At 36.9% G+C, this 22,887-nt stretch overlaps 1 protein-coding gene across 3 annotated transcripts in view; it reads right to left on the bottom strand.

The window, feature by feature from the left end:
• Positions 1–21,794, bottom strand: part of Pus7 (pseudouridine synthase 7) — a 29,078-nt gene extending 7,284 nt beyond the window's left edge. For 2 of the 3 annotated variants that reach the window (XM_076209091.1, XM_076209097.1), the window contains exons 1-11: positions 21,637–21,794; positions 11,072–11,482; positions 10,010–10,110; positions 9,788–9,859; positions 8,364–8,831; positions 7,318–7,435; positions 6,145–6,223; positions 4,692–4,819; positions 4,000–4,153; positions 3,245–3,442; positions 2,747–2,882 (exon numbers count right to left, since the gene is read on the bottom strand). In XM_076209091.1, the coding sequence (XP_076065206.1) occupies positions 2,747–2,882; positions 3,245–3,442; positions 4,000–4,153; positions 4,692–4,819; positions 6,145–6,223; positions 7,318–7,435; positions 8,364–8,831; positions 9,788–9,859; positions 10,010–10,110; positions 11,072–11,451 (1,834 nt within the window). In that variant the 5' untranslated portion in view covers positions 11,452–11,482; positions 21,637–21,794. The remainder of the gene's footprint in view (positions 1–2,746; positions 2,883–3,244; positions 3,443–3,999; positions 4,154–4,691; positions 4,820–6,144; positions 6,224–7,317; positions 7,436–8,363; positions 8,832–9,787; positions 9,860–10,009; positions 10,111–11,071; positions 11,483–21,636) is intronic. The other variant, XM_076209105.1, reaches the window with a different exon arrangement.
• Between the last annotated feature and the right edge of the window lie 1,093 nt (positions 21,795–22,887).

The following is a 22,887-nucleotide window of genomic DNA, read 5'->3' as shown; positions in this document are numbered from 1 at the left end:
TGCAATTCAGATCCCTCTTGATCTGTCTCACCAAAAGGAAAACTGCGAATGTGGGCTTAGAATGAGATGTTCACAATGCCTAATTACAAATGCATCTGCTCAATACTCAATGCAACTTCACAATTTCCAACTTAATAATTAGGGTCATTATCATAACAGCACTTGATTGTAGTCATTCCATTTCTTCTAATCTCTGGACAAAAGGGTGTGAATCCTCTTTACCAATTCTCATCGACAGACAATCTATTCTACGTCACATCTAACAAAGTGCCTCACTTAAAGCAATACTTTCCCTAATGATTTTGAAAGCATGGCAAACGTTAACTTCACAAGCCATGTAAACACACCAGTTATGCCAAGTTGAAGTATTGTAACAGGTTACCTTTATCCCATCAAAGAGCACTTCCTGGTTTTGATGTTAATTTGAGTGATGCTACTATGATCATCCAGAATTTAGTTATGGATTTGAAAGGCATACTTATAAGTATCAGTCATAACCATGCAGCAAAACTGGGATCAGAAACGAAGGCCTTTACCCATCACTAATTCTCACATAACCAAATACCACAGTGGACCCTATCCCTATGTGCTTAAGCATTCATAGGTTGTCTACAAAAAAATTGAATTACATCTTTTGGGTAAAGCATAACATAAATTCAGGTGAGTTTTTCCAGGACCTCCATACTCTCACTACAACCAGTTTGCCATCCAATTTCTTTCACACTCCCAATATACATTTTATCTAAATGTCTTTCAAATCCATAAGGCTTCACCAACAAATGCAAGTAGATAACATGACATCTGTGTAACCTACAATGAATGAAGCAGTATTAGCAACATTCAGATACCCAAGCAATTCTGATGTTGGTTCAACATCAATAGACAACCAGCCTTGTCATCAGATCAATAATGATGAGAAATATTGGAAGAACTTGCCCCATGTTACCCTTCACTGCATCAGTTGGAGAAGCCCTCTACAAGCTTAACTCCCATAAAAGAGGTCACTTTATTATATACTCATTGCTACCTCAGGATCACTCCAGAATCTCTATCAATTGAATCAAATACCTTCTTAAAATTTACACATGCAAATATCTTAGGTCAAAACCAAAGCCAGTCATCCAAATAGAGTAACTGCTATGATCTGGTCAGCTGTGCATTTAATGAGCAGAAAGCTTGATTACTGAATATAGTGGCTCATTACAACAGACCCTCATAATCACACCTAAGCAGTCTTTCCCAGAAATATTGAGCAGTATTATGCATCTGCAATCTTAATAGGCACGTCAAACATCCCTTTAATTTACGTCCAATAAGATGTAATTGCAATCCCCAACCTCCAGACACTAAACTGCTGTATAACTACCAGCACTTTAATTCAAACCATCCCTAATATCCGACACCCTCTCCATCCCTCATCTCTAGCATAACAAGAGGTGGACAGATTTCAGCAAAACCTTGCAAAAGCACACTGACATTGGTCCCGTGTATGAAGAGTGCTTGATCTTTAGAAAACCAGTGTATCATCTCTAGAAACAGTCAATATCTAGAGTAGGTCATTAATGCTCTCATAACATGGTCCCTTCCATACTACTTTACTAATGAATTAATTCTACATGCATCCAAGACCCTAGTAACTTAACCTGCTCATTCAAACTTCACTGTCGTGATGAATACATCATGACAAAATAAATACCACCATACCAAAGGAACACCTTTCTGGGAGTGGCCACATCAAAGCATACACCCATCCTACAAAAATCCAGAACTCACTCCCATCTTAGCACCTCAAGGCTGTTAATGTGGAAAGAGGAATGAATGTGTTTTGGACAAGTGTTGGGTGGGTAAACACCAATTTGACCAACACCTTTCTAAGGATGGTTACGTCCTTTTGATATGCTGGTATGTCATCATTTTTGCTTTCTTTTGCTTTACTCACTTAATAATCATTAAAAATGGGATGGAAATATGAAATATAAAAATCTACATGAAGTGAATTCTTAGATTTAAAATGAAAGGGGGAAAGTGTTACAATTATATCATTAATCACTAGGAATAACTGATCACTAAAAATTACATGAATATGTTTAGATTTAAAATATATATAAAAAATCATAATATATGAAAGAATACATATTTGATCAATCTTGCACAAAGAATATAATGTTACATATAAATACACTTTCATGGGAATTTATTATGTGCTGCACACTTTTCTATTAGGCCTTGAATGTTGAAAAACACTCCCATTCTAAAATTTCCTCAATAGTTGAGTGGCAGAAAGCGAGAAAAGAGAGAGGAAGCAATCAAGGATACAACAATGGAAGAAGGCATTTAATGAATACTCAAAAAGTCATGCACACACAGACACAAAAAATTATTCACTCATCCATATTAACTATACATAAAATACATGGAATAAGTTCTCCAGAAAAATAATGTTAACCAATTTTCACACAAATTTGTGTCATCACACCAGGGTTAATATATACAATATTTATGATCTTAGTTCTTATCACACCTACTGCACATCTCGTAAATGACACTCAATAAGACATGAGAAAATCATGAATGCTTTAGGTTTAATAAATATATTCCTACTATCAATCAAGTTTTGGTGAGAGAGGATGAGGATGTGGATGAGGAAGAGGAAGAGGGTGAGGGTGAGAGTGGTGAGGATGAGGGAGGGTGAGAGTGGGTGAGGGTGAAAAGTATATCATCCAACATCATATTTTCACTATCATACCTTCAGTCTTCTTCACTCTGACTAGGTCCCCTGGCAGTACAGCAAATTTGTACTTTTCTACTCTGCGGGAAACCACTGTATTCCACAGGTAGCTCTGGTATGCATGAAGGTACAGGGTGCGAATATTACGAGGAATCTGAAAATAAGATAAATAGACCAAGGTTAACGAGTAGAAAAATCTAACTTTCGCAAGAAAAATCTATAGTTCATTGCTAATGCCAGCTGAAGTATCCTTACAAAATTCTAAATTACCATGTACTTCATACAGCATGCAGATAATTTCTTTTCTCCCAAACATTGATACATAGATACATCATATAGCCTTTTCCCCAAAATTGGGAGGTTGGCCAAGTCAAGTTCATATCCTACACTCAACCTTGACTCATCTGTCTGGGCATATGGAAAAAATGCATTAAGAAAAGCCTGCATGTGGAAAGCAGAAGTTTTACGGAGAAAGAGGAACAGGTGGAGGAAGAGAAGAAGGAAAAGTCGTCTTACCTTGTTCAGCACATTAACATAGTCTTTTGCTCCACATTCAGTCATGCCAACAAGCAAGCGACCCTCAATGGTATTCCTGCTGCTGCCTCGAAGCTCCTCCAGAGCTTTATCAGCATCGCCAGTTTCATGCCACACTCTGCAAGCTTTCTGTACAATGTAGTAGGCACCCTCACGGGCAGTGAGGATCATGTTGATGGCCTGTAATTAGAAAAAAAATTATATATGGGTAACCACAATTTTCTCAGTACATACATACATATACCAAGGCTTTTTCCCCCTTACAAGGGAGGTAGCCAAAAAGGGAAAGGCATAAAAACACTCCCACCCATTTCATCCCTAAATACACTACACACCCCTCCCACCCTCCCTCTCATCTGAGCACCTCCTGTAATTTTCTCAGTACGTACATAAATATACCAAAAGGCCTATTCCCCCTTATAAGGGAGGTGGCCACCCAAGGCATACCCACACTTCACCAACTTGTTTTCCTTTAAATTTCTGGCTCCTTGCAGATGAAAGGCCATAACGGCCCCCACCAAACCCCCACCCATTGTCTATGTGAGAAACTGAGCACCATGCAAAAAATAATATGGGGAGGAGAAACCCAGCCCAATGTGCTTGCTCCTTTCATGATACAAAATGAATATCAAAGGACATCTAATTCTACCTCATTATTTAAGGTGACACCATCCTAACCTACTGTGAGAGTGAGAGTTTGTGATGTTACAACTGAATCATTCTAACACTTTACTTACCTCCTTCCAGTCAGCTTGAAGCAAGGCACGTCCAATGTTGTGAGTAGGAGCAGCACTTGAGCCGAAACGCTGCATTCCATAGTAATTGATGAATCCGCTGTTCTTCAAAGACTCTACTGCTGCATTGATGTCATCATCACTCCCTTTCACTTTCCTGCCATCAACCAATTTAATGTAGGGCCTTGTACAAATGATGGCTTTGAACTGCTTATAAAATTCAGTCCAAACTAAATTTTCTGGACACTACATTCAGATGCAAAGAATAGATTGAAAATTCACGCACAAATCGACATCTAAGTTGGGCAAATCAAGGGCCTGTATGGGTGAAAAATCTACTACTATGTCATTAATCTATCTATTGCCCTAATTTTCTCTTCCAGGAGACCTTCAGCCCCTAAGGCAACCTTCAGTGATCCTTCATTCACTTCACAATCAATTCAGTGTCTGAATGTCTGAGTGTAAGACTATACATTCTACATCTTGTGTGTGTTGACTCCATTATGGGCATTTAGTGTCTTGCCTAGCTAATTCTGCACTGGTACTATTCTAATACTAGATGATGACAACACATCTCCATCTGTTAAAATCTCCAACTCCAAATGAAATACTGTTAATATTTCCAACTCCAAATGAAATACGATCTTCTACACAATCCAGCATCCTACAATCATGATAACAGCCATTTACTTTACCTCAAAGCAATGGTGAACTTGTTGCCATACAGCTGCCCAAGCTTGAGAGGTTTGTTGCTGAATTTGAAATTCCCAACGAAGATCCCTCTGCAGCCTCGGGCTGCTTCCACCAGCCTTTTGGGTAATATCTGTAATATTCAATACATATGTCACATGAAGTTCACTTGCAAGTACACAACAATAGAGATCAATCACCAGGTCTCTCTTAGAGACCAATGTCTCCTACAAACTAGTTAATAGTAACAAAATTAACAAAGAGAATGAGTTACAATTATATCTCATCCAAACGCAAAATTGTTACTTAAAAAAAAAATAAAAAAGACAATTATAAATTCTACAATCCAAATGAGAAAAATATCCATTTGAGGAATTAAGAAATATGAATAATACTAAACTCAACTACTACATGTATATCTTAAGCTTTGTGGACTAGTAAATGAGCACGAAGAAAATTAAATAAATTAATAAAATAAAATATATGACACTGATTACAATCCTTGAGGGAACAGACACTTTGAATTAAAAGAGGCACAAAAGAAGTGTCTCAATGTGTTTGGGATGAAGTTTTTATGAATTATTGGTGGTCATTACAAGGATCAAAGTGGAACGGGTGGAAGTAGGTGTGTGCCTTTAACTTGGTTACCTCCCTTATGGGGAAGAGGCCTTTGGTATACTAATAAAATAGTTACAGTGATGGATGGAATGAGAAATGTGGAGCTGCAGCAAAAAGCAGGGGAGGAAATAGAAATGTCAGATAGGATTCAAAGAGTACTAGGACGGATCAGGCAAATGGAAAGAATGAGAAAAGAAAAACTAGCAAAAAGAATCAAAGGCAGAATGGATTGAGTAATCTTGAACCCGAATGAGGTGGATAAGAGTTGAAAGGGTCTTATTGCACAAGAGGAATGTCTGAGGTGTGAATGGTGTGTTTATGAATGGGTGAGAAAATGACTTGGCCTGAAGGAATTTTTTCTTGTCTATTCGAGTGAATAAAGAGGGAGGGTTATGTAATCAAGTGGTGGGGGTATACCAGCTTTGGCTATCAGTCCTGCTGTGTCTTGGTACATTGACCATGACCTACACAGTGGGAAGATGGGGACAATTCTTCATCTACAAGGAGCTAACACAGATTTGGCAAAAAATGGATTTTGGTTGGGTACAAGATGGGTGTGGTTTGACTTAGCCATCCCCTTTTTAAGGGGAAAGGACATTATGGTATTGTGCACATGGATGTGTGCACATAATATAATACACACATGCACACCATAAGACTGGTTACATGAAGGCTGCAGATATGTGTATGTGTGTGAATGTACATACATGTGTTGTGTAAAAAAGCAAGCAAGCAAACACACACACACACAGTTGGTAGAATGTGGGTGAGCACATTACAATGCCTTTAGATATTGCCTATTGGTTGTACCAAGGGCAGGTCTTGTTAAACTATGCTCACCTTCCGGACTGACACCATTTGACTAGTTTTGCCTCTGCGGTCCTTAGTACCCAGGTAACTAATCATATTGGCCTTTACCCTGAAAGAGAAAAGAAAAATTATTTTTCAACCAAAGTAAAGATTAATCATGTCAACCTGCACCACCTAAGCTACATTTTTGTACTTTACCCATGCTAATGCATTCATCGTATTTTCTAACCAATTTCTTGTATAACATCTTTTGCCATAAAATGCAAGATGAAATTTTACTCTGATCTGGAGTTGACCAACCACCTTGACAAATGCTTTTTATATATTTATGTACCAAAGACGGAGTTTGGGAAGGTATTCAATAGGAGAACATTGAAGGTAAATGTGGGTAAAACACTTTCCACTTGATGTTTTTGAAGTGACATTGGAATACATAAGGATTATGTTGCTATCTCATTCACATTAAACTCTTACATATCTACACTGTATAGTTAGTTAGGGTCCAACAACCACCTGGTATTGTGCCATGTTGCTGATTTGTTTTATTTTTATTTTTTTCTTCTTCTAAATTTGATTAGGACAAATACAAATGCATGATAAATACTACAAGAGTAAATATGTTCCATGTGAACAACTTCTACAAAATTAACCTACTCCTTTAGCATGTATGTATATTTATAGGTAGTCTACAGGAGATAAGAGGGAGGGTGGAGGGGAGTGGAGTGTATTTAGGGATGGAATGGGTGGGAATGATTTTATGCCTTCTTTTTGGCTACCTCCCTTGTAAGGGGGAAAAAGCCTTGGTATATGTATGTATGTACTATTATTGTACATATTTTAACCTTGAGATGCAGAAGTAATAATTGTTCTTAATCTAATCAATATAGTGGCATGTTTAACTCGTTCCATTTGAAACGGCACGATACCTTATATTCTGGCTAACACAAAGCAAAATCATCTTGCTGTATATGACCACTTTAGTAATGAAGGGGTTATCTCTATCAACTCTTTCTATGCTGAGTGTCAACTATCTCTTCATTCATATGCATATTCCCTCTAGTATCAAAGGATATTAAAAAAAAAATAAAAAAAAATAATAATAATAATCCACACAATAAAAAAAAACTAATCCACACAATTTGTAAAGTACATAACCACAATGATAAAAATTAAAGTGACAATGGACTGGCATTAGAATTGTACCTCAATTTCCAAGCAATGTTATTGATTGCATCCATAGTGTCTTGATTCTCTTTGTAGAGAACAAAATGGGTGAATCCACATGACTTGGGCCAATCTCGCTTGTTTTTCTGTGCAAGCTCTGAAATAAATAAATAAAATCAATAAAATTTTGTAATGTCAAACAGAATAACAGCATCACCTTAAAATTCTCAGTAACACCATATCTACAACAGCTACTGACAGCAAAAATTACACATAGTTAAAACTTTGGGGACTACTGTTGCAAAGGAACCAGTCCAATGGCATTCTTTTGTTTAGAGACCCATCTCCACTCATTATGTAATGCAGAATCACTTTCAATTTCAATCCCTCCTTCTGCTACCTTCCTCCACCATCCCTATGAAACAACCTCTTCTTTTTCCCTTACTGCAATAGGAGAAACTAAAGCACTGTGCGTTTGAAAGGGTGTGTGAAAGAAGGTTGTGAGTAAATGTAGGCAAAAGATATTAACAACCTTACCTTCCAATTAATTATAACTCTTCCTCCCTTTGTCAGCACAAACCTCATGACATCCATCCAACCCAGGTGCCTTACCATCTTTCATAATTTTAAATTATTCCATTACTTCATCTTTTCCTATATTTTTTATTTTCCTCTCCCATTACAGTCGTTTCCTTTGCTACTCCCACTCCTACAACCAATCCCTCTCTAACCTCTCCATACTCAAGAATTCTGAATGAATAGTGAATAGTCTCATAAAAGAATACTCCATGACTTGTTCTCAGGAGTAACAGTCCATAAACACACATGCATACCAATACTAAGATATATATAGACATAGATATATAAATTTAAAACATATACATACATATATATATATATATATATATATATATATATACATACATATATATATACATACATACATATATATATATATGTACATATATATATATATATATGTATATATATACATATATATATATATATATATATATATATATATATATATATATATACACATATATATATACATACACAGACACATGTCCCATTTCACTACTTACTCCCTCTTCGGATGATAATGTACTTGACACCATCAACTTCTTTTGTGTTGCTGCTGACGCCTTCATATCGAGCCTTGATCTCCTTGTGCACTTTTGTCCTTTCTTCCTTATCAAGTGTGTCCACATTGACCAGCATTTCATCACCTTTGCTACCTTCCTTTTTACCTTTCTCACTTTTTTTTCCACTCTCTGAATCTTCCTTTCCTTTTCCCTCTTCAGACTCCTTCTTTGCCTGTTTCTCCTCTTCATTGTCCTTCTCTTCGGTCTCCTTGTCGTCCATTTCCTCCTCGGATTCTTTTTCTTCCTTCTTCTCACCAGCCTCTTCATCTTCTTTTTCCTCACCAGATTCTTTTTCCTTCTTCTCACCAGATTCTTTATCTTTCTTTTCACCAGATTCCTTGTCCTTTTTATCCAATTCTTTCTCTTCCTTTTTGTCACCTTTCGATTTGGCCTTATCTTTATCTTTTCCTGAAATTATCATAAATTAGTAATAGGCTTCTGACCCAGGGCGGTGGGCAGGGTGCAGGGATGACCCGTCATCCAGGAGGTGCTCAGATGAGAGGAAGGGTGGGAGGGGTGTGGAGTGTATTTAGGGATGAAATGGGTGGGAGTGTTTTTATGCCTTTCCCTTTTTGGCTACCTCCCTTGGAAGGGGGAAAAAGCCTTGGTATATGTATGTATGTGTAGTAATAGGGATGCATAGAAAAATCTAAAAACATTGGTTATATTAGTTCCATGTGACCCTATCGTTGCTGAGGTGCCAGCTACAAAGTTTATTCTGGCTACTGCTTAACAATCCTTTCAGCTGATAGATAAGAAAATCACTGTACTAAAGAGGAAAGTAGTTCTGACAGAAAAGTGTGGAAGGCAGAGGTGGATGGAATAAACTTGTGGGGAAGACTGAAATGAGTAGGATGGATGGAGTGAAAAGGGCACTGTGTGCAAGACAAATTTCTATCTAGGAGGGAAGAGAGAGGACAATTGAAAAATATGAATGGAGAGTGGTTATGAATGGATGAGAAATTGGGATTTCCTCTTATCTGGTATATAATTTTAATTTCTAAAGTGGATAACTGTGGAGGGTCACCATGAAATACAGTGTTAAAGGTAAACCAGCTTTAGTTGTTGGGCCATGCTCTTATGTCTTGCTGCAATGCTGGACTCCAGCAGTGGGCTGGGGGCAGAAATGACCTTTCATCCACTAGTACCTCAGATAGAAAGGACAACAAATGGGTTTGGATGGATGTGGGATCGGTGGATATATGTGAATTGGCCACCCCCCATGTGAGGGGTGGAAAGGCTTTTAGGTTTATGCACGTAAGTAGTATGAAAAGACTGCATTCTTGAGGTGCATTGTTTGCACCCTTACAATGATCAAATACAAAAAGAAAATAAATAACAGTGCTTGCTGCTGAACTAGTCACCTGTATCTGCAAAAGCAGCAATTTCCTTCCATGTCTCTAGAGGAAGGATATCTGGGAAGGGGGCTGTCTTCTCTGAAAATAGAAATACAAATTCCCATTAAAGACTGCAGAAAGTAAGACAGATTGACATACCATATATAAGAAATCAAATGGAAAATAAAACACTCAATATTCTAATAAGAATGCTGCAAATCACATCAACTTCAAAACACACCCACATACCAATAGTAGCAGCCTGTACTGGCAAGGACGGAGTTGAGGAGTCTGTCAAATGGACAATTTCTTCATTTGGTGTGATCTCATTTACTTGGAAATCAGAATACCTGAAACAATAAATTTATATTTAAAACGAAAATGTAAATTTCAATGCACATAAATGCTCAACATGCAAATTACATATAAGTGGTTATATATATATATATATATATATATATATATATATATATATATATATATATATATATATATATATATGTACAACACTGAACGGGTCCCAATGCATAGATACATTTTTATCAACCACAATGCAGTTTACTTTCATGTTGGCCTCCACAGGTCTCACAATGTTGATGGCTTAGAATTAAAGTGCATTGTGGTTGATATATATATATATATATATATATATATATATATATATATATATATATATGTATATATATATATATATATATATATATATATATATATATATACAAGCCGCGCGCTTCGCCGGGGGCTTGGCTACGCAAACAGCGGCCTAGGGCCGCAGTTTTCCGCGCTCTAATCCCTTGTTTTTCCCTTCGTCCTCGGCCTCGGGGCGGATCCACAACACAGGATCCCCAGCATGAAGAAGAACGCGAAGAAGAATGCGAAGAAGAACACAAGGAAGAAAACATGAAGTAGAATGTGAAGAAGAACGCAAAGAAGAACGTGAGGAAGAAGAAGAAGAAGAACGCAAAGAAGAAAATGAACACGAAGAAGAAGAAGAGGAACGCGAAGAAGAATAACAAAAAGAAGAAGAAGAACGGAAAGAAGAAGAATACCACCTGACCCCGACTTACCCAATTGCTTTTTCAAGAATATTTTAGGACAGTGTCACCGTAATACCACCTGTCCCTGACTTCCAGTGTTTTTTAGAATATTTTTATTTAGACTTAGATATATATATATATATATATATATATATATATACACATGTTCAATGCCATATATATATATATATATATATATATATATATATATGTTCAATGCCATATGCATACAATTTTAATAAAGAATATATGTACATATAAAAATAGGACCCACCTTTCTTTGACAATACCATGAAAGCCTTTGTGAGTGCCAAGGAAGGCCTTGATGCCAACTAAGGCCTCTGCTTTCGATGAGGCTACCTTTTCAGTTTTACTGACTTCTTTTTCAGGTTTCGATTCATTCTCAGCTACGTCCCCATTTTTCTTTACATTTTCTGTATCAGCGGCTGCTTCCTCTTCCTCTTCACTTTTATTTTCATCGCCATTTTCTTCAGCCTTTTCTTCAGTATCTTCCTTGTCCTCTGCATCATCATCTTCCATCTCTTCCTCCTCCTCCTCCTCCTCTTCCTGTTCTTCTACTTGGTCCACAACCATTTCTTCTTGTTCCTCCTCCTTTGTTGCTCCACTCTTCCCTCCTTTGCTTTCATCACCCATTTTGGCTTTTAATCAACAACAGCTTCACACTCTGAAAATAGAGCAACTTTGTTAAGACATTTCATGGACAGACTAATTCTAAACACATCTGGTACACAGAAATTTGCTGAGATTATCAGAAGTAAAACAGTAAAGCATATATCTTGCACAATTTTGAGAAAGCTTAAACAAGCAAAACATTGTACATTAGATAAAGGGTTTGTCCTGTAATGGTATTTATCAAAATTGTTGGCAGTTGCCACCTTCAAACATTCCCCGGGATTGTTGGCACAGACTGTTGCATAGCATTGGTTATGAAATAACTTCAAGTTATATCACCTGTCTAAATCCTAACAAATAAATATATTTTATAATTTTAGCTTGTGTAAGGTTAAAAACATATGTAAAACTCACTTAACTAAAGAATTCTCTATTTCCTTATTGTTTTTCACTGTTGGGTCTAATGTGTAGGCTGAAACTCTGAGCACCAACAGTTACGCTATATTTGGGCTCTTCCATTTGGAAAGCTACATTTCTATCAATTTTAAATTATCAAAATACCCACAATAGTGTCTTCTACAAACAATTCCCAGGAAATAACACAATATCTCTTCTCTGAGTGACTTATGGTCCCACTTAGGGGATGTTGCCAATTTCCTGGAGGCCAGGGATCTTCTGCATTGATTGGAAGGATATTGTCACACAATTTTCCTATTTCCTCGATTAGTATGATAAAAGACTTAAATGAATTTGAGCTACCAACATGCTAACACAATAGCAGAAATCATTTGACGGGAAAAATATAACAGGTGAAGATCCTATGCCTGGAGACACATAGCTGTAGCCAAAGCCGTCACCTTTACCCTATACATCTAGACTGTTGAGGCTGGTAGTAGTCATTGCTAGGATTCAAAGAGAGTGCAGGTTTCAAACCCAGATCTCAGCAAATGAGAGACCAGCAAGCTTCTGATTACACTACCAGTGCATAAGAAAAATATAACAGCATCTTGTAAATTTGATCATTATTCATTCTATCAATAATTGACAAATCATTTCAAACATTACAGAACTGATCACTTCTGAATAAATTCAGGTTTCCAAACACTTGAAAAATGACAATTCCAAATTCAATTCTATCACCATCACTAGCCAAATGCAGTTACTCTCACTACTGTGCTCATTTCTTAATTTTTTTTATTCAATGATGCTGAAGAGAAAGAGTTTAAGTGATTGTACTAATACCAAAAAATGAAACAACAACAGTAGGAAAGGTATCTGGAACAGTTGACGTATGAGGGGTGAGTCAAACAACTGTTACATCTAACATCTTCATTAACCATTTTGATATGATTATGTCTACGTAGCGTCATGAGGCGCAAGTGGGTAAACGAGGATGCCAGCATTGGCGTCTTGATTTATATATTTATTATTGTTGTACATGAACCCCCAGATTCTGTGAACTAGTTTGACCACTTTTTTTTTTCTACTCTGAGTAAGAGAAGGAGTAATACAGCAAAGACTTTATATTTTATAATGCAAGTAATGTGATGCATCATTCATAGGCAGCCAATGCTGTGTGCGAGAATTTGACTCATACTGAAGTGGTCAATGACTGACATTAACAATAATAAATTTCATTGTAAAACAATAATAATGTTAATGTCAAGGAATAAAATAAACACCCACTATTCCTCGATTCACTTGCAGATCCACAATTCACATGTTCGCAGAAGCCTACAGCAGCAGCTCCATCCTACCATAATCTAGACATAGCATCATGCATTTTTGATTCCCACATCATCCACAAGCAGGCCACATGGCAGTGACTTGTTGCCGCCACTGCCTTGGCATACTGCCAATCAAATCCCAGCCTGCTCAGTGCCATTCATTCTCAATATTCTTGCTGCCCCTATTCACTATAGGCTTAATTCAAGAAGCTTCTGTGTGATGTGATTTCTGAGTGAATAAGACCTAAGTATGAGTCAATACAATCCCTATTCACTATAGACTTAATTCAAGAAGCTTCTGTGTGATGTGATTTTGAGTGAATATGAGCTAAGTATGAGTCAATACGATCCCATCGGCCTGTTCCATGAGAGATTTGTGATAATTAGCCATGTAGAGGGAGGGGGGATAAACATTTACAGATTTTCACTTTTTGCATAATTTTCATTTTCCCAACTTGAGCAAAAAGCATATGTGCAGGGTGTGTTATGTATAGAGGTGTAGGAGTGAAAATGCAACAAACAGTTGCAGTTACCATAAAACAGCACTAGTGGACTGGCTCTACTCACCACAACAGTGACTCACAATGCATCGACAAAATGTTATGTTGTGACTAATACTGCTCAAATGTGTTCAAAATTTCAATTTCCTTTCAATGATTTAATACAACTTATCCATGCTGTTCATGAACTCATATTATCACATACTGCATGACAATATACACCATAAATATTCACATATCAATTACTCATCTTCAAAAAATAGATATCCACATACTGGCAATTCTAATGCAGGTTTCATGACATCGATTTATTGCCCCCTAGTTACAAGAACAAGCAAAAATAGATCAAACTATTTTACCCAGTCAATAATATAGGATGTTACGTTTGTCACCTCCACACATTTTCATAATATGAAATAATGCAACCTCATCCCGTCATATCATTTGTGCATGTATTGTGAGAGATGTTCTCAGTATTTCACTAATCATACTTTCACTTAACTCATTTTGGTAATGTTCATGAAAACTTGTGAATGTTCATGGAGAATATGAGGATGGACATACTATAATTATGGAAACTTTACACACCACAAGCCATTCTGGATAGTGATAATAATGACCTAAATATGAGATAGCTCTACTCCAATTCAACCCATTAAAGACCTGTGTCCTCTTTTCAAGAATTTTTGGCTAATCCCAGATATCTTATTGAGATTGTAGGAATACCCCTGGGTGCTAACAAGTCAACCTCTCCAATACAAGCCAAATTCTCGCGTGCAGCATCAGATGCCAAATGTATGATGCATCACACTACTCACATAAAATATGGAGTCACTGCTGTATTACTCATTCTCTTTCACTCTGAGTAATAATAAACACAGAAAATGTGATCAAACCAGTTCACAGACCTCGGGGGTCACTCAGTTACATCTACAAAATAAATATAATCAATACGCTGAAGCCAGCATCCTCATCTACCCACTTGCACCTCACAAAACCTATGTAGGCATCATCATATCTAAGAGGTTAAAAACACAACTCCCTTGATGGACTGACCCACTAAACCCCAGTGTCGAGATTTCATTCAAGCTATTGCCAGATGATTCTATTCAGCTTGTATAACACCTATGGACACCTTTGGTTAAATATAAAACATTAGGGTGAGCTCTGAATAACAATAATTATGATAATAATAATAACAAGTAAAGCTACTGGACCCGATGGTGATGCAGGCATGAAGAGAAAAAGCATCACATTTATGTTTTTCTTAAAAAATTATTTCAAAAAATCATCCTGCATCTATTACAGCCATATTACCAAGAGGTTATGGACAAAATGCACAACAGTCAGAGGTGTAAAACTAATGAGCACTAGTGATTTGGGCTGAATGCATCCACGAAGCAAAAAATATTGTATTAGAAGCAATACTCTTATCTTACACTCAAATTACAATTTAACAAACCTCTAATGGTAGTCAAACAATATTTTTTTAAGTTCAGACATTTTGTCTATTACCTCTCACAATTGTCCATTGACTTAGTAAATTGGCAATCATCAAAGAATGTGTAAATATATATGTAATTATAAGTAATAAATAAAACTTTTCATATCTTTAGTTTATCTACAGTATGAAATAAATCAACACGTACTAACCCATACAGTGTTATCACAAAGTAGAGTTCAGATACAAGCTTGTATTGGCCAATTTTCAAAATGTATTCTTTTTTCCATAACTTGTCATAAGACAACATAAAATGAAGGTAGAGCATAAAAAAATATTCACAGCTGATTACATCTGCATTTGTGACCACTCCTCAGTCTGGTAGGATGGGTCAATAGTCTCCCACATGATTTTCAAGGAGTATGGGGGGGGGGGGCATGTTCGCTATCTGAGGTTAGTTTCTACTGCATTCCATAATTTTCAAATGCAATACACCTTTGTGCAAAATATTTTTATCTTGTGCCACTTTTCATGAAATGTAGGTTATGTAATACATTATCTTCAATGGTTCACATTATTCTTTTTTTGTTCAAAGAAGCAGCTGCTATGGCAACTTTCTCAGCATTAAATTAATGCCACTGACTGTATGGGTTAATGCACTCTATTATTGTTCAGCCAACATATCAAGGACTTGCAAAAATCAACAAGAAAACTTACCTACTCGAATCTATCGCTAGCACCGACTTTGGACAATAATGAAACTCTAACAGCTATCTCCAAGCAATTCATACAAACCACGCCAAGACAAACACAAACAATTTCTGAACTTTACAGAATGAAGCACAGCATGCACCAAAACTTCCCCGATGGAACATGTACATGCAGAAACCAATATCCTTCTCATAGAACACCACATGAAAATGACAATTTTTTTTATACCAGAACCCAACACCACACACATACCACACTATATCTCACAAGTAACACCAACAGAAAAACATAAAAACTGTACCAGATGCATACTACTCATTCACATCAACCACCTGTGCCCTAAAACAATGCTCACTCTGCACTCAGGTATAGCTTTGAAACAGTGCCAACACAGAAAAGGCCTGGCCACAGACTCAAATTGGTCCCAAAAAGGTAAGTACAGTAAAGTCTCCAGTTACATCAGAAATCTCTTACTCCAATGTTATGCAAGTCAACCTTATATGCAACTTAAGAATTTTAACTATTGATACATAATACATTCATTCTCTACATCAATGTATCTGAACTTTTCAACCACAAATTCAACCTCATTTAACATTGCCCCAAATAATGTAACCATATTAAATCATGAAACAAAAACTATAATAACAATAAACAAACAAAATTCTATGGCATCAGATACACAATCATTTTCTTATAGTACACAACATAATAAAAAAAAAGTGTAAACATAAAGTACTTATTGCAAAAGTACATGAGGCCTAACTTGAATAATGTCTATGAACACGAAGCAAAAATAAACTAAAGAAAACCACTATGTTCATCCTTTAAAATATTTTAATATTCATGAAATTAGGTCTATCCAATGGCTTCTCCCTTATAAGGAAGGTAGCCAACCAAGGCATGAACCCACCCTGAACCCATTTGTTTCCAGTCTCCATGAAAACCAATTAAACAAGATGCAGTGGTTGTAAGAAGAGTGGGGCTTATTGAATGGCAAGTCTTTCTCCACTTACTACTGCAGAGCAAATGGAATATTGATAGATTGTTTTTTCAGTGTACAATTCTCTCATTCATGTGGAAATAGCATAACTTACAAAGACTCTCTATACAGTTGTCCAACACCTCCAAGGTCACCACCTTCATCTGGCACTTAGGGACTGCTCTAGCACATGACTACATAGCCTTCTTGGGGGCCATCATGAAAGATATACAAGGTAGATGTGGTACATACACAAGATGTCACTACAGCAGTCAGAGCACAAGTGAGGCAGTGGCAGTAGCACAGAAACACATGGGCAGCACTGGGTTACTCAATCCATGAATAACCAAATTTATTCCTTGTTGATTTTCATGGCCTTAACCCTGAATAATCAAATATATGAGTGCTAAACCCACAAATGTTAACCACTTCAGTACGAGTCAAATTCTCGCATGCAGCATCAGCTGCCATATATATGATGCATGACATTACTTGCTTTATGCAATATAAAGTCACTGCCATATTACTGTGTTTATTATTACTTGTGATCACACCAGTTCACAGAATCTGAAGGTAACTTGTGTACAACCACAAAAAATTATAATCAAGACAGTAATGCTGGCATCTTCACATATCCACTTGTGCCCCATGACGCATACATAAGTGTCATCGTACCGAAGTGTTTAAGGGATAACTGTATTGGTACCACACTGACTCTTGTACATGTGTCTACATCTGTTTATATATACATATATATTGTATATTATATCAGAATCTATAGCAAGATTATTATTGCAGTTTTTATCCGCTTTTTCTCTTTCTCTGAGAGCTCTTTTTCCTTCCATAGGAAGTTGTCTTATAATGTCTCCATATGACAGTGTTTTGTATATTACTTTGGGCATGGCTACCTAAGTAATGTACAAAACAATGTATATGGAGACATTCCAAGACAACTTCCTGCGGAAGCAAAAAAATGCTCTCAGAGCAGGAGAAAAAGCAGATAAAAAACTCATAATAATCTTGCCACAAATTTTAATCAAACATGCTTGAGAGAAAAGATCCTGCCCATATATACAAAGATATATATGTATATATGTGTGTGTCTATATATATATATATATATATATATATATCCATCAATCCAAATACAGATATGTACAGTGGTAGTCCTATAAAATAGTGAAGCTGACCATTTTCAAAACCTGTCAACCCTCTTACCTCCTTCACAGCTAACATTCGGTTTCCAGTCTAGGCCCAAGATCTTTATCTATCAATTTCAACTGCATTTCTTGCACTTCTTCACACATGGACAGCTGACAACCAGTGATTGCTCCATTCTCCTTACCACTGTCAGCTGATGACAAAGGAAGTTCCACACTAATACAACAAAGACAACAATCAAAAGTTCCTTTCCAGAGAGATGCGCAAGGGCCCAAGGATTGTTGCCACTGGTGGATGGATGGAAGGATGGATGAGTGAAGAATAAGAAGGGGAAACATACAAGTGCTAAGAGCGAGGCAACATTTTCACCTGGAACACAGGCCTTCTCATGTTGTTGATGTCAGTGATGGACAGGTGGCAACAGAGTAATCTCAAATGTTTTGAACAACAAAGTTTCAGATGCAACAAAGCCTGCAATCATTTGCTTCTATTGTGAGGGAATACAGGGTTGTGAGCATGACCCCACCTCACTTCTTTGTTTAAATAGCTTTTCACACTGCATCAAGCAGGTTGTCTATGGTGTAGGTGATAATGCCCTAACAGAAGAAGGCATCTAGAGGTCATTCTACATTCTCCACTACTTGTCCAAATAACTGCCTTTGACCTTGAGAAGTCAGTCTGGCTGGCCATACATAGGTTGTCCCTGGTGTGGAACAAAAATGCAAGACCATGTTAAACAATGTTCAACACCTTGGCCTGCAGGTTGCATATAACATGAAGAAGCATAGAGCAAAACTGGTCAGAAGTAAACTCAGGAACACAGAACTAGGCCCGTGACTTTTTTTTCCACCATCATCTTGTCACAATGTACCAGCCTTCATCAAATACAAATATGTCTAGAAAATGATGGTTGCTTTCTACATGCAACACCTATTTGCTAGGAGAAACCTTTCATAACCTTGTGGCTAACAATAGGAAAATGTGGATGACCAGCATTACATAAGAGGCCTGAGCATTGGGAGCAAGTATGGCCAATACTGCACAAACATCTATGAAGGGTGGCACAACCACCAACACACAAAAACATCTGCTATTTCACATGGTAATATGTAAGCTACATGATGAGTCCCAGGGTCAATTAATTTGACAACAAAACCTCAAACACTGCCAGAAAAAGATATGTGGATCTCCAGAGTAAGACTCAAGGTCTGGGAGCAGTACACAGATGTGGACAGAAGTGCATAACATTTCTTACAGAATGTTGCTAAGTATACAGCACTGCTTTCAATAATCAGTGATTGTTAAGTTTTGTTATATACTATTATTTTTTCAATAAATATCAAATACTGAAATCATTCTTAATATTTTCTTGTCCACCCATCAGTGATAAAACTGTCTTGATATCATGTTAGGTTTATACAATAGTCCAGGTTAACATGTCATTAAGGATGAATTTACTTAAGGACAACATTACCACAATCTGACTAGCTATGCTTATTAATTATTTTCTCTCTGCAAAGCAACTGCTTCAATCACCTCTCCATACTGCATTAATTTTCTCAATACTTTCTATGCACATTCTATTCTATCTTTATATGCAATGTATTTTCCCATCTAAAAGAGGAAAACTCAAATTAATCAAACAAGCATAACCTACATAAGCATTGGCATCACCATGCAGTAAGTTCATATAGGCTGTACTTTCTCGCCTTCAAAATGAAAACAAGTAATTTTCATGGAACACCATTTGATGAGTCTGCAATATAGGATACACTACCAGCTGCTAGTCAGCCACAAGCTTAATACTATATGAGATGTGTCAAATAATGTGGGATATCAGGGTCAGCAGCAGTGGTTCACCAACTGTGAGGCAGCCTCTGAACTCAACCAACTACCCGACACATCAAGAACCTAACAATGAAAATCAACAAAATAAATATTTTGTGTCAGCTAGAAGAAATTATTTACAGTATACAGAACATATATAACAACCACACTTGAATATGCTGAATTCCAGCATGGATACAATCAAGAAAGCAAAGATATAAAACAAACTTCGCAATACAAAGCATAAGAATGCCAACAGGATACACTATAACCACTCAAAATACAACATCTAAATACAGAAACTAAAATCTTTCCCATGGAATACCACCTGAAAATGAAGTTGCATAGTTCTACACAACAGTCACCAATCTCAATATCTAACAAAAGTGCAACTAACCAAGTGCATAAAACAAGGAAAATACCTGTAGCATTAGTCAAATATCTCAAGCAACTTGCTGCTTATATCAAGCAACATAACCTTACAAGGACACAAACACACTCAGATCACAAAACAAGCAATCCTAATCCAACCACTAAACTCGCTACTCCAGCAAATTTCCTCAAACACAAGCCTTTTCAAATAATTACAACCACAGCAAGAACTACACTAGCATGACTGCACTTAAGACACCTTCCTGCTTTAACACAATAACATCGGATAGGCCAAGCCATTAAAACAATATGCGGCTATTACAATTTTTGCATAGGAGACACTAAATAAATCCTACATTACCCTGTTTTAACTTTATCCACCCAAAAACTCATCACTACCATGAGTGAATCATGGATAGATCCAATGGATATTGCCAGTTACCAGGGAACTATAAGTCTCCTCCAAGTACCTAGGCAACAGATCAAGGTCAAAAACCATGTAAGATATAGTAATTCTTAAGATTATAGATTTTCACAGTTGCCCAATACATAAACCATAGCAGTCTGAATATTTCTTTTTAACTTTTGCATATGCCGACTGGCGGAGGATGCAAACCTAACCCTTAACCCGCTGTTTAACTGTGAACGTATTCCACACCACAGATGTGATACATAATCTACTTAAATATTGCAGCATACCTAGTATAAATGATTAAATACACAAAATTAAGATTCTAACATGCATCCATGAAATCATGGGCATCATAAATAAATAACTAAAGAAGCAAAATTCTTTGCATTCACCTAAGTAATGTAATACCATGATATGTTTCCTTCATTACTCCTGAGTTCTACCCAAATGGTACTACAGGCAACCCTATTACCATTGTATGGAATATACCTGAAGAAATGCTATTTAGTTCATAGCTGTAATTAAAATTCAAACACTTGAAGAGGAACTACATGCTCTCTCTCTTGCTTTCATTTATCTGGAATATATCTATCTTAATCAAGGCCACTAGGCAGTCTTAAGTTTAAGTAATATATACAGAACATTAATTTGAGAAAACGGAATGGCATTACATAACAGTTCCTCAACTAATATCCATACAAGCAATGGGCCGGGTTACACTCCAGCTACTTTGGGTACATCAACAAGAAATGCATTCTCTTAACAATACAACTATATATTAAAGTTTTGTTAGTGGTTATACACCTTGGTATAACTCCCCTATAATTTGTTATATTTACACAAGTACCTCATGACATGAAATACTTCCACAAATTAGTGACACGAGTTAGCGTGGTTGTTGCATGAAGCTGGGATAAAACCCCACGCCTGCCCGCTTCCTTCTCCAATTTGAGTTTCATATATACCGGCCAAATGTAAAATATGTAGGCCTGAGCCTAGTTTAAACTAAGCAAACGTGTACGAACAATAGAAATTTTAAGATTTCTAACCTGAATATACCCGTTTATACTTACATTACAGAGAAATTATTTAAACAACGTTTCTCCATGCGATGCCGGGATCGTATTTTGTTGTTGATTGTAGCATTTCGGATTCCCAAGCGCATTTACTTGAGCGATCGTATCATATTTAAAAATTGTCTAATTGGGTTCTATAGTATTGGTAATTTTGAAATAAAATTTATATTCTGATACAGTAAATAATTTTTTCATAGAAATTAAAGCTATAAAATAACACCCGTAATATATTATGTAGAATAATAAAGTTTTCCTTTAGGTACTCCTAAAACAGCTAGAGCAAGAAACTCCTCATACTATGTTGGTATATTGCATAAAAAAACATATGTAATCTATTAATATGATTACCACAGTTTTTTCCAGAAAAATATATTCATTTGTAAGGGAAAGTAGAAGCGTAAGTGGCACTACTTTCACGTGAATTGTGTGAGGAGGACCAGTTAGGTAGGTGGGGGTAGGGTAGGGGGTGAGGGTTAGGGGGATGAGCAAACAAGGGTCGAGTTGAGAAGGAAACAACTACTGCACGGGCGACCGATGTAGGGGGGAGGAGGAGCCGAGGTGAAGGTAGCGACGCGGCGGCGGGCCTGTTAGGGCGACGCAGGCAGGGGAGGGTGGCAGGGGGGTGGGGAGTGTCGTTGCGGAAGAGGTGGTGGAGGAGGGAGGGTTCACGCGGGAAGCCGTGAGACTGATAAGTGTGAAGAAGTGAGAGAATGGGATATCGAGCGTACAGAAAATTAGGCACATACTTTCGGTTGTATATAATATGGAACCATTCACCAAGAGAACGAAAAATATGGTATATATAGGATACAGAGAAAGTTATAACATAGAAGAAATTGACCCCAGGCACATCGGGTAAATTACTAGCCCCTCCACTATGGTGACGTAATCAAATGCTTTCCCTGACGAACACCAAGCGATTCTCTTTAGTTTCGAGGACATCAACCATAGCAAACGGATAACCTTTCAACTCATTATATGTTCACAAAATAAATTCTGACTAATGACAATATTATTCCATGTAAAGCGCTCCATACATGCAAGATTAGATTGTGTCAAGAACCCAATGCGTTTGCAAATGGAATGCGAGACTGATAATCAAAACCTTATTGGTTATCCAGCTGGTCGATAATACTTTGTGTTTTTCATCCTGATATTAAGGGCACATATAAAAAAGTTCTTGCTCAACCATCCCCACCCTACCTTAAAAATTACCCTAATGTATTTTGTACAACTAATCGCCGTAAA

The sequence above is a fragment of the Oratosquilla oratoria genome, chromosome 2 (assembly GCF_046742065.1).
Source record: "Oratosquilla oratoria isolate Oo_2021 chromosome 2, ASM4674206v1, whole genome shotgun sequence".
NCBI lineage: Eukaryota > Metazoa > Arthropoda > Malacostraca > Stomatopoda > Squillidae > Oratosquilla > Oratosquilla oratoria.
Note: the sequence above shows the minus strand (reverse complement) of the source record. Positions and strands in the feature narration are given on the sequence as shown.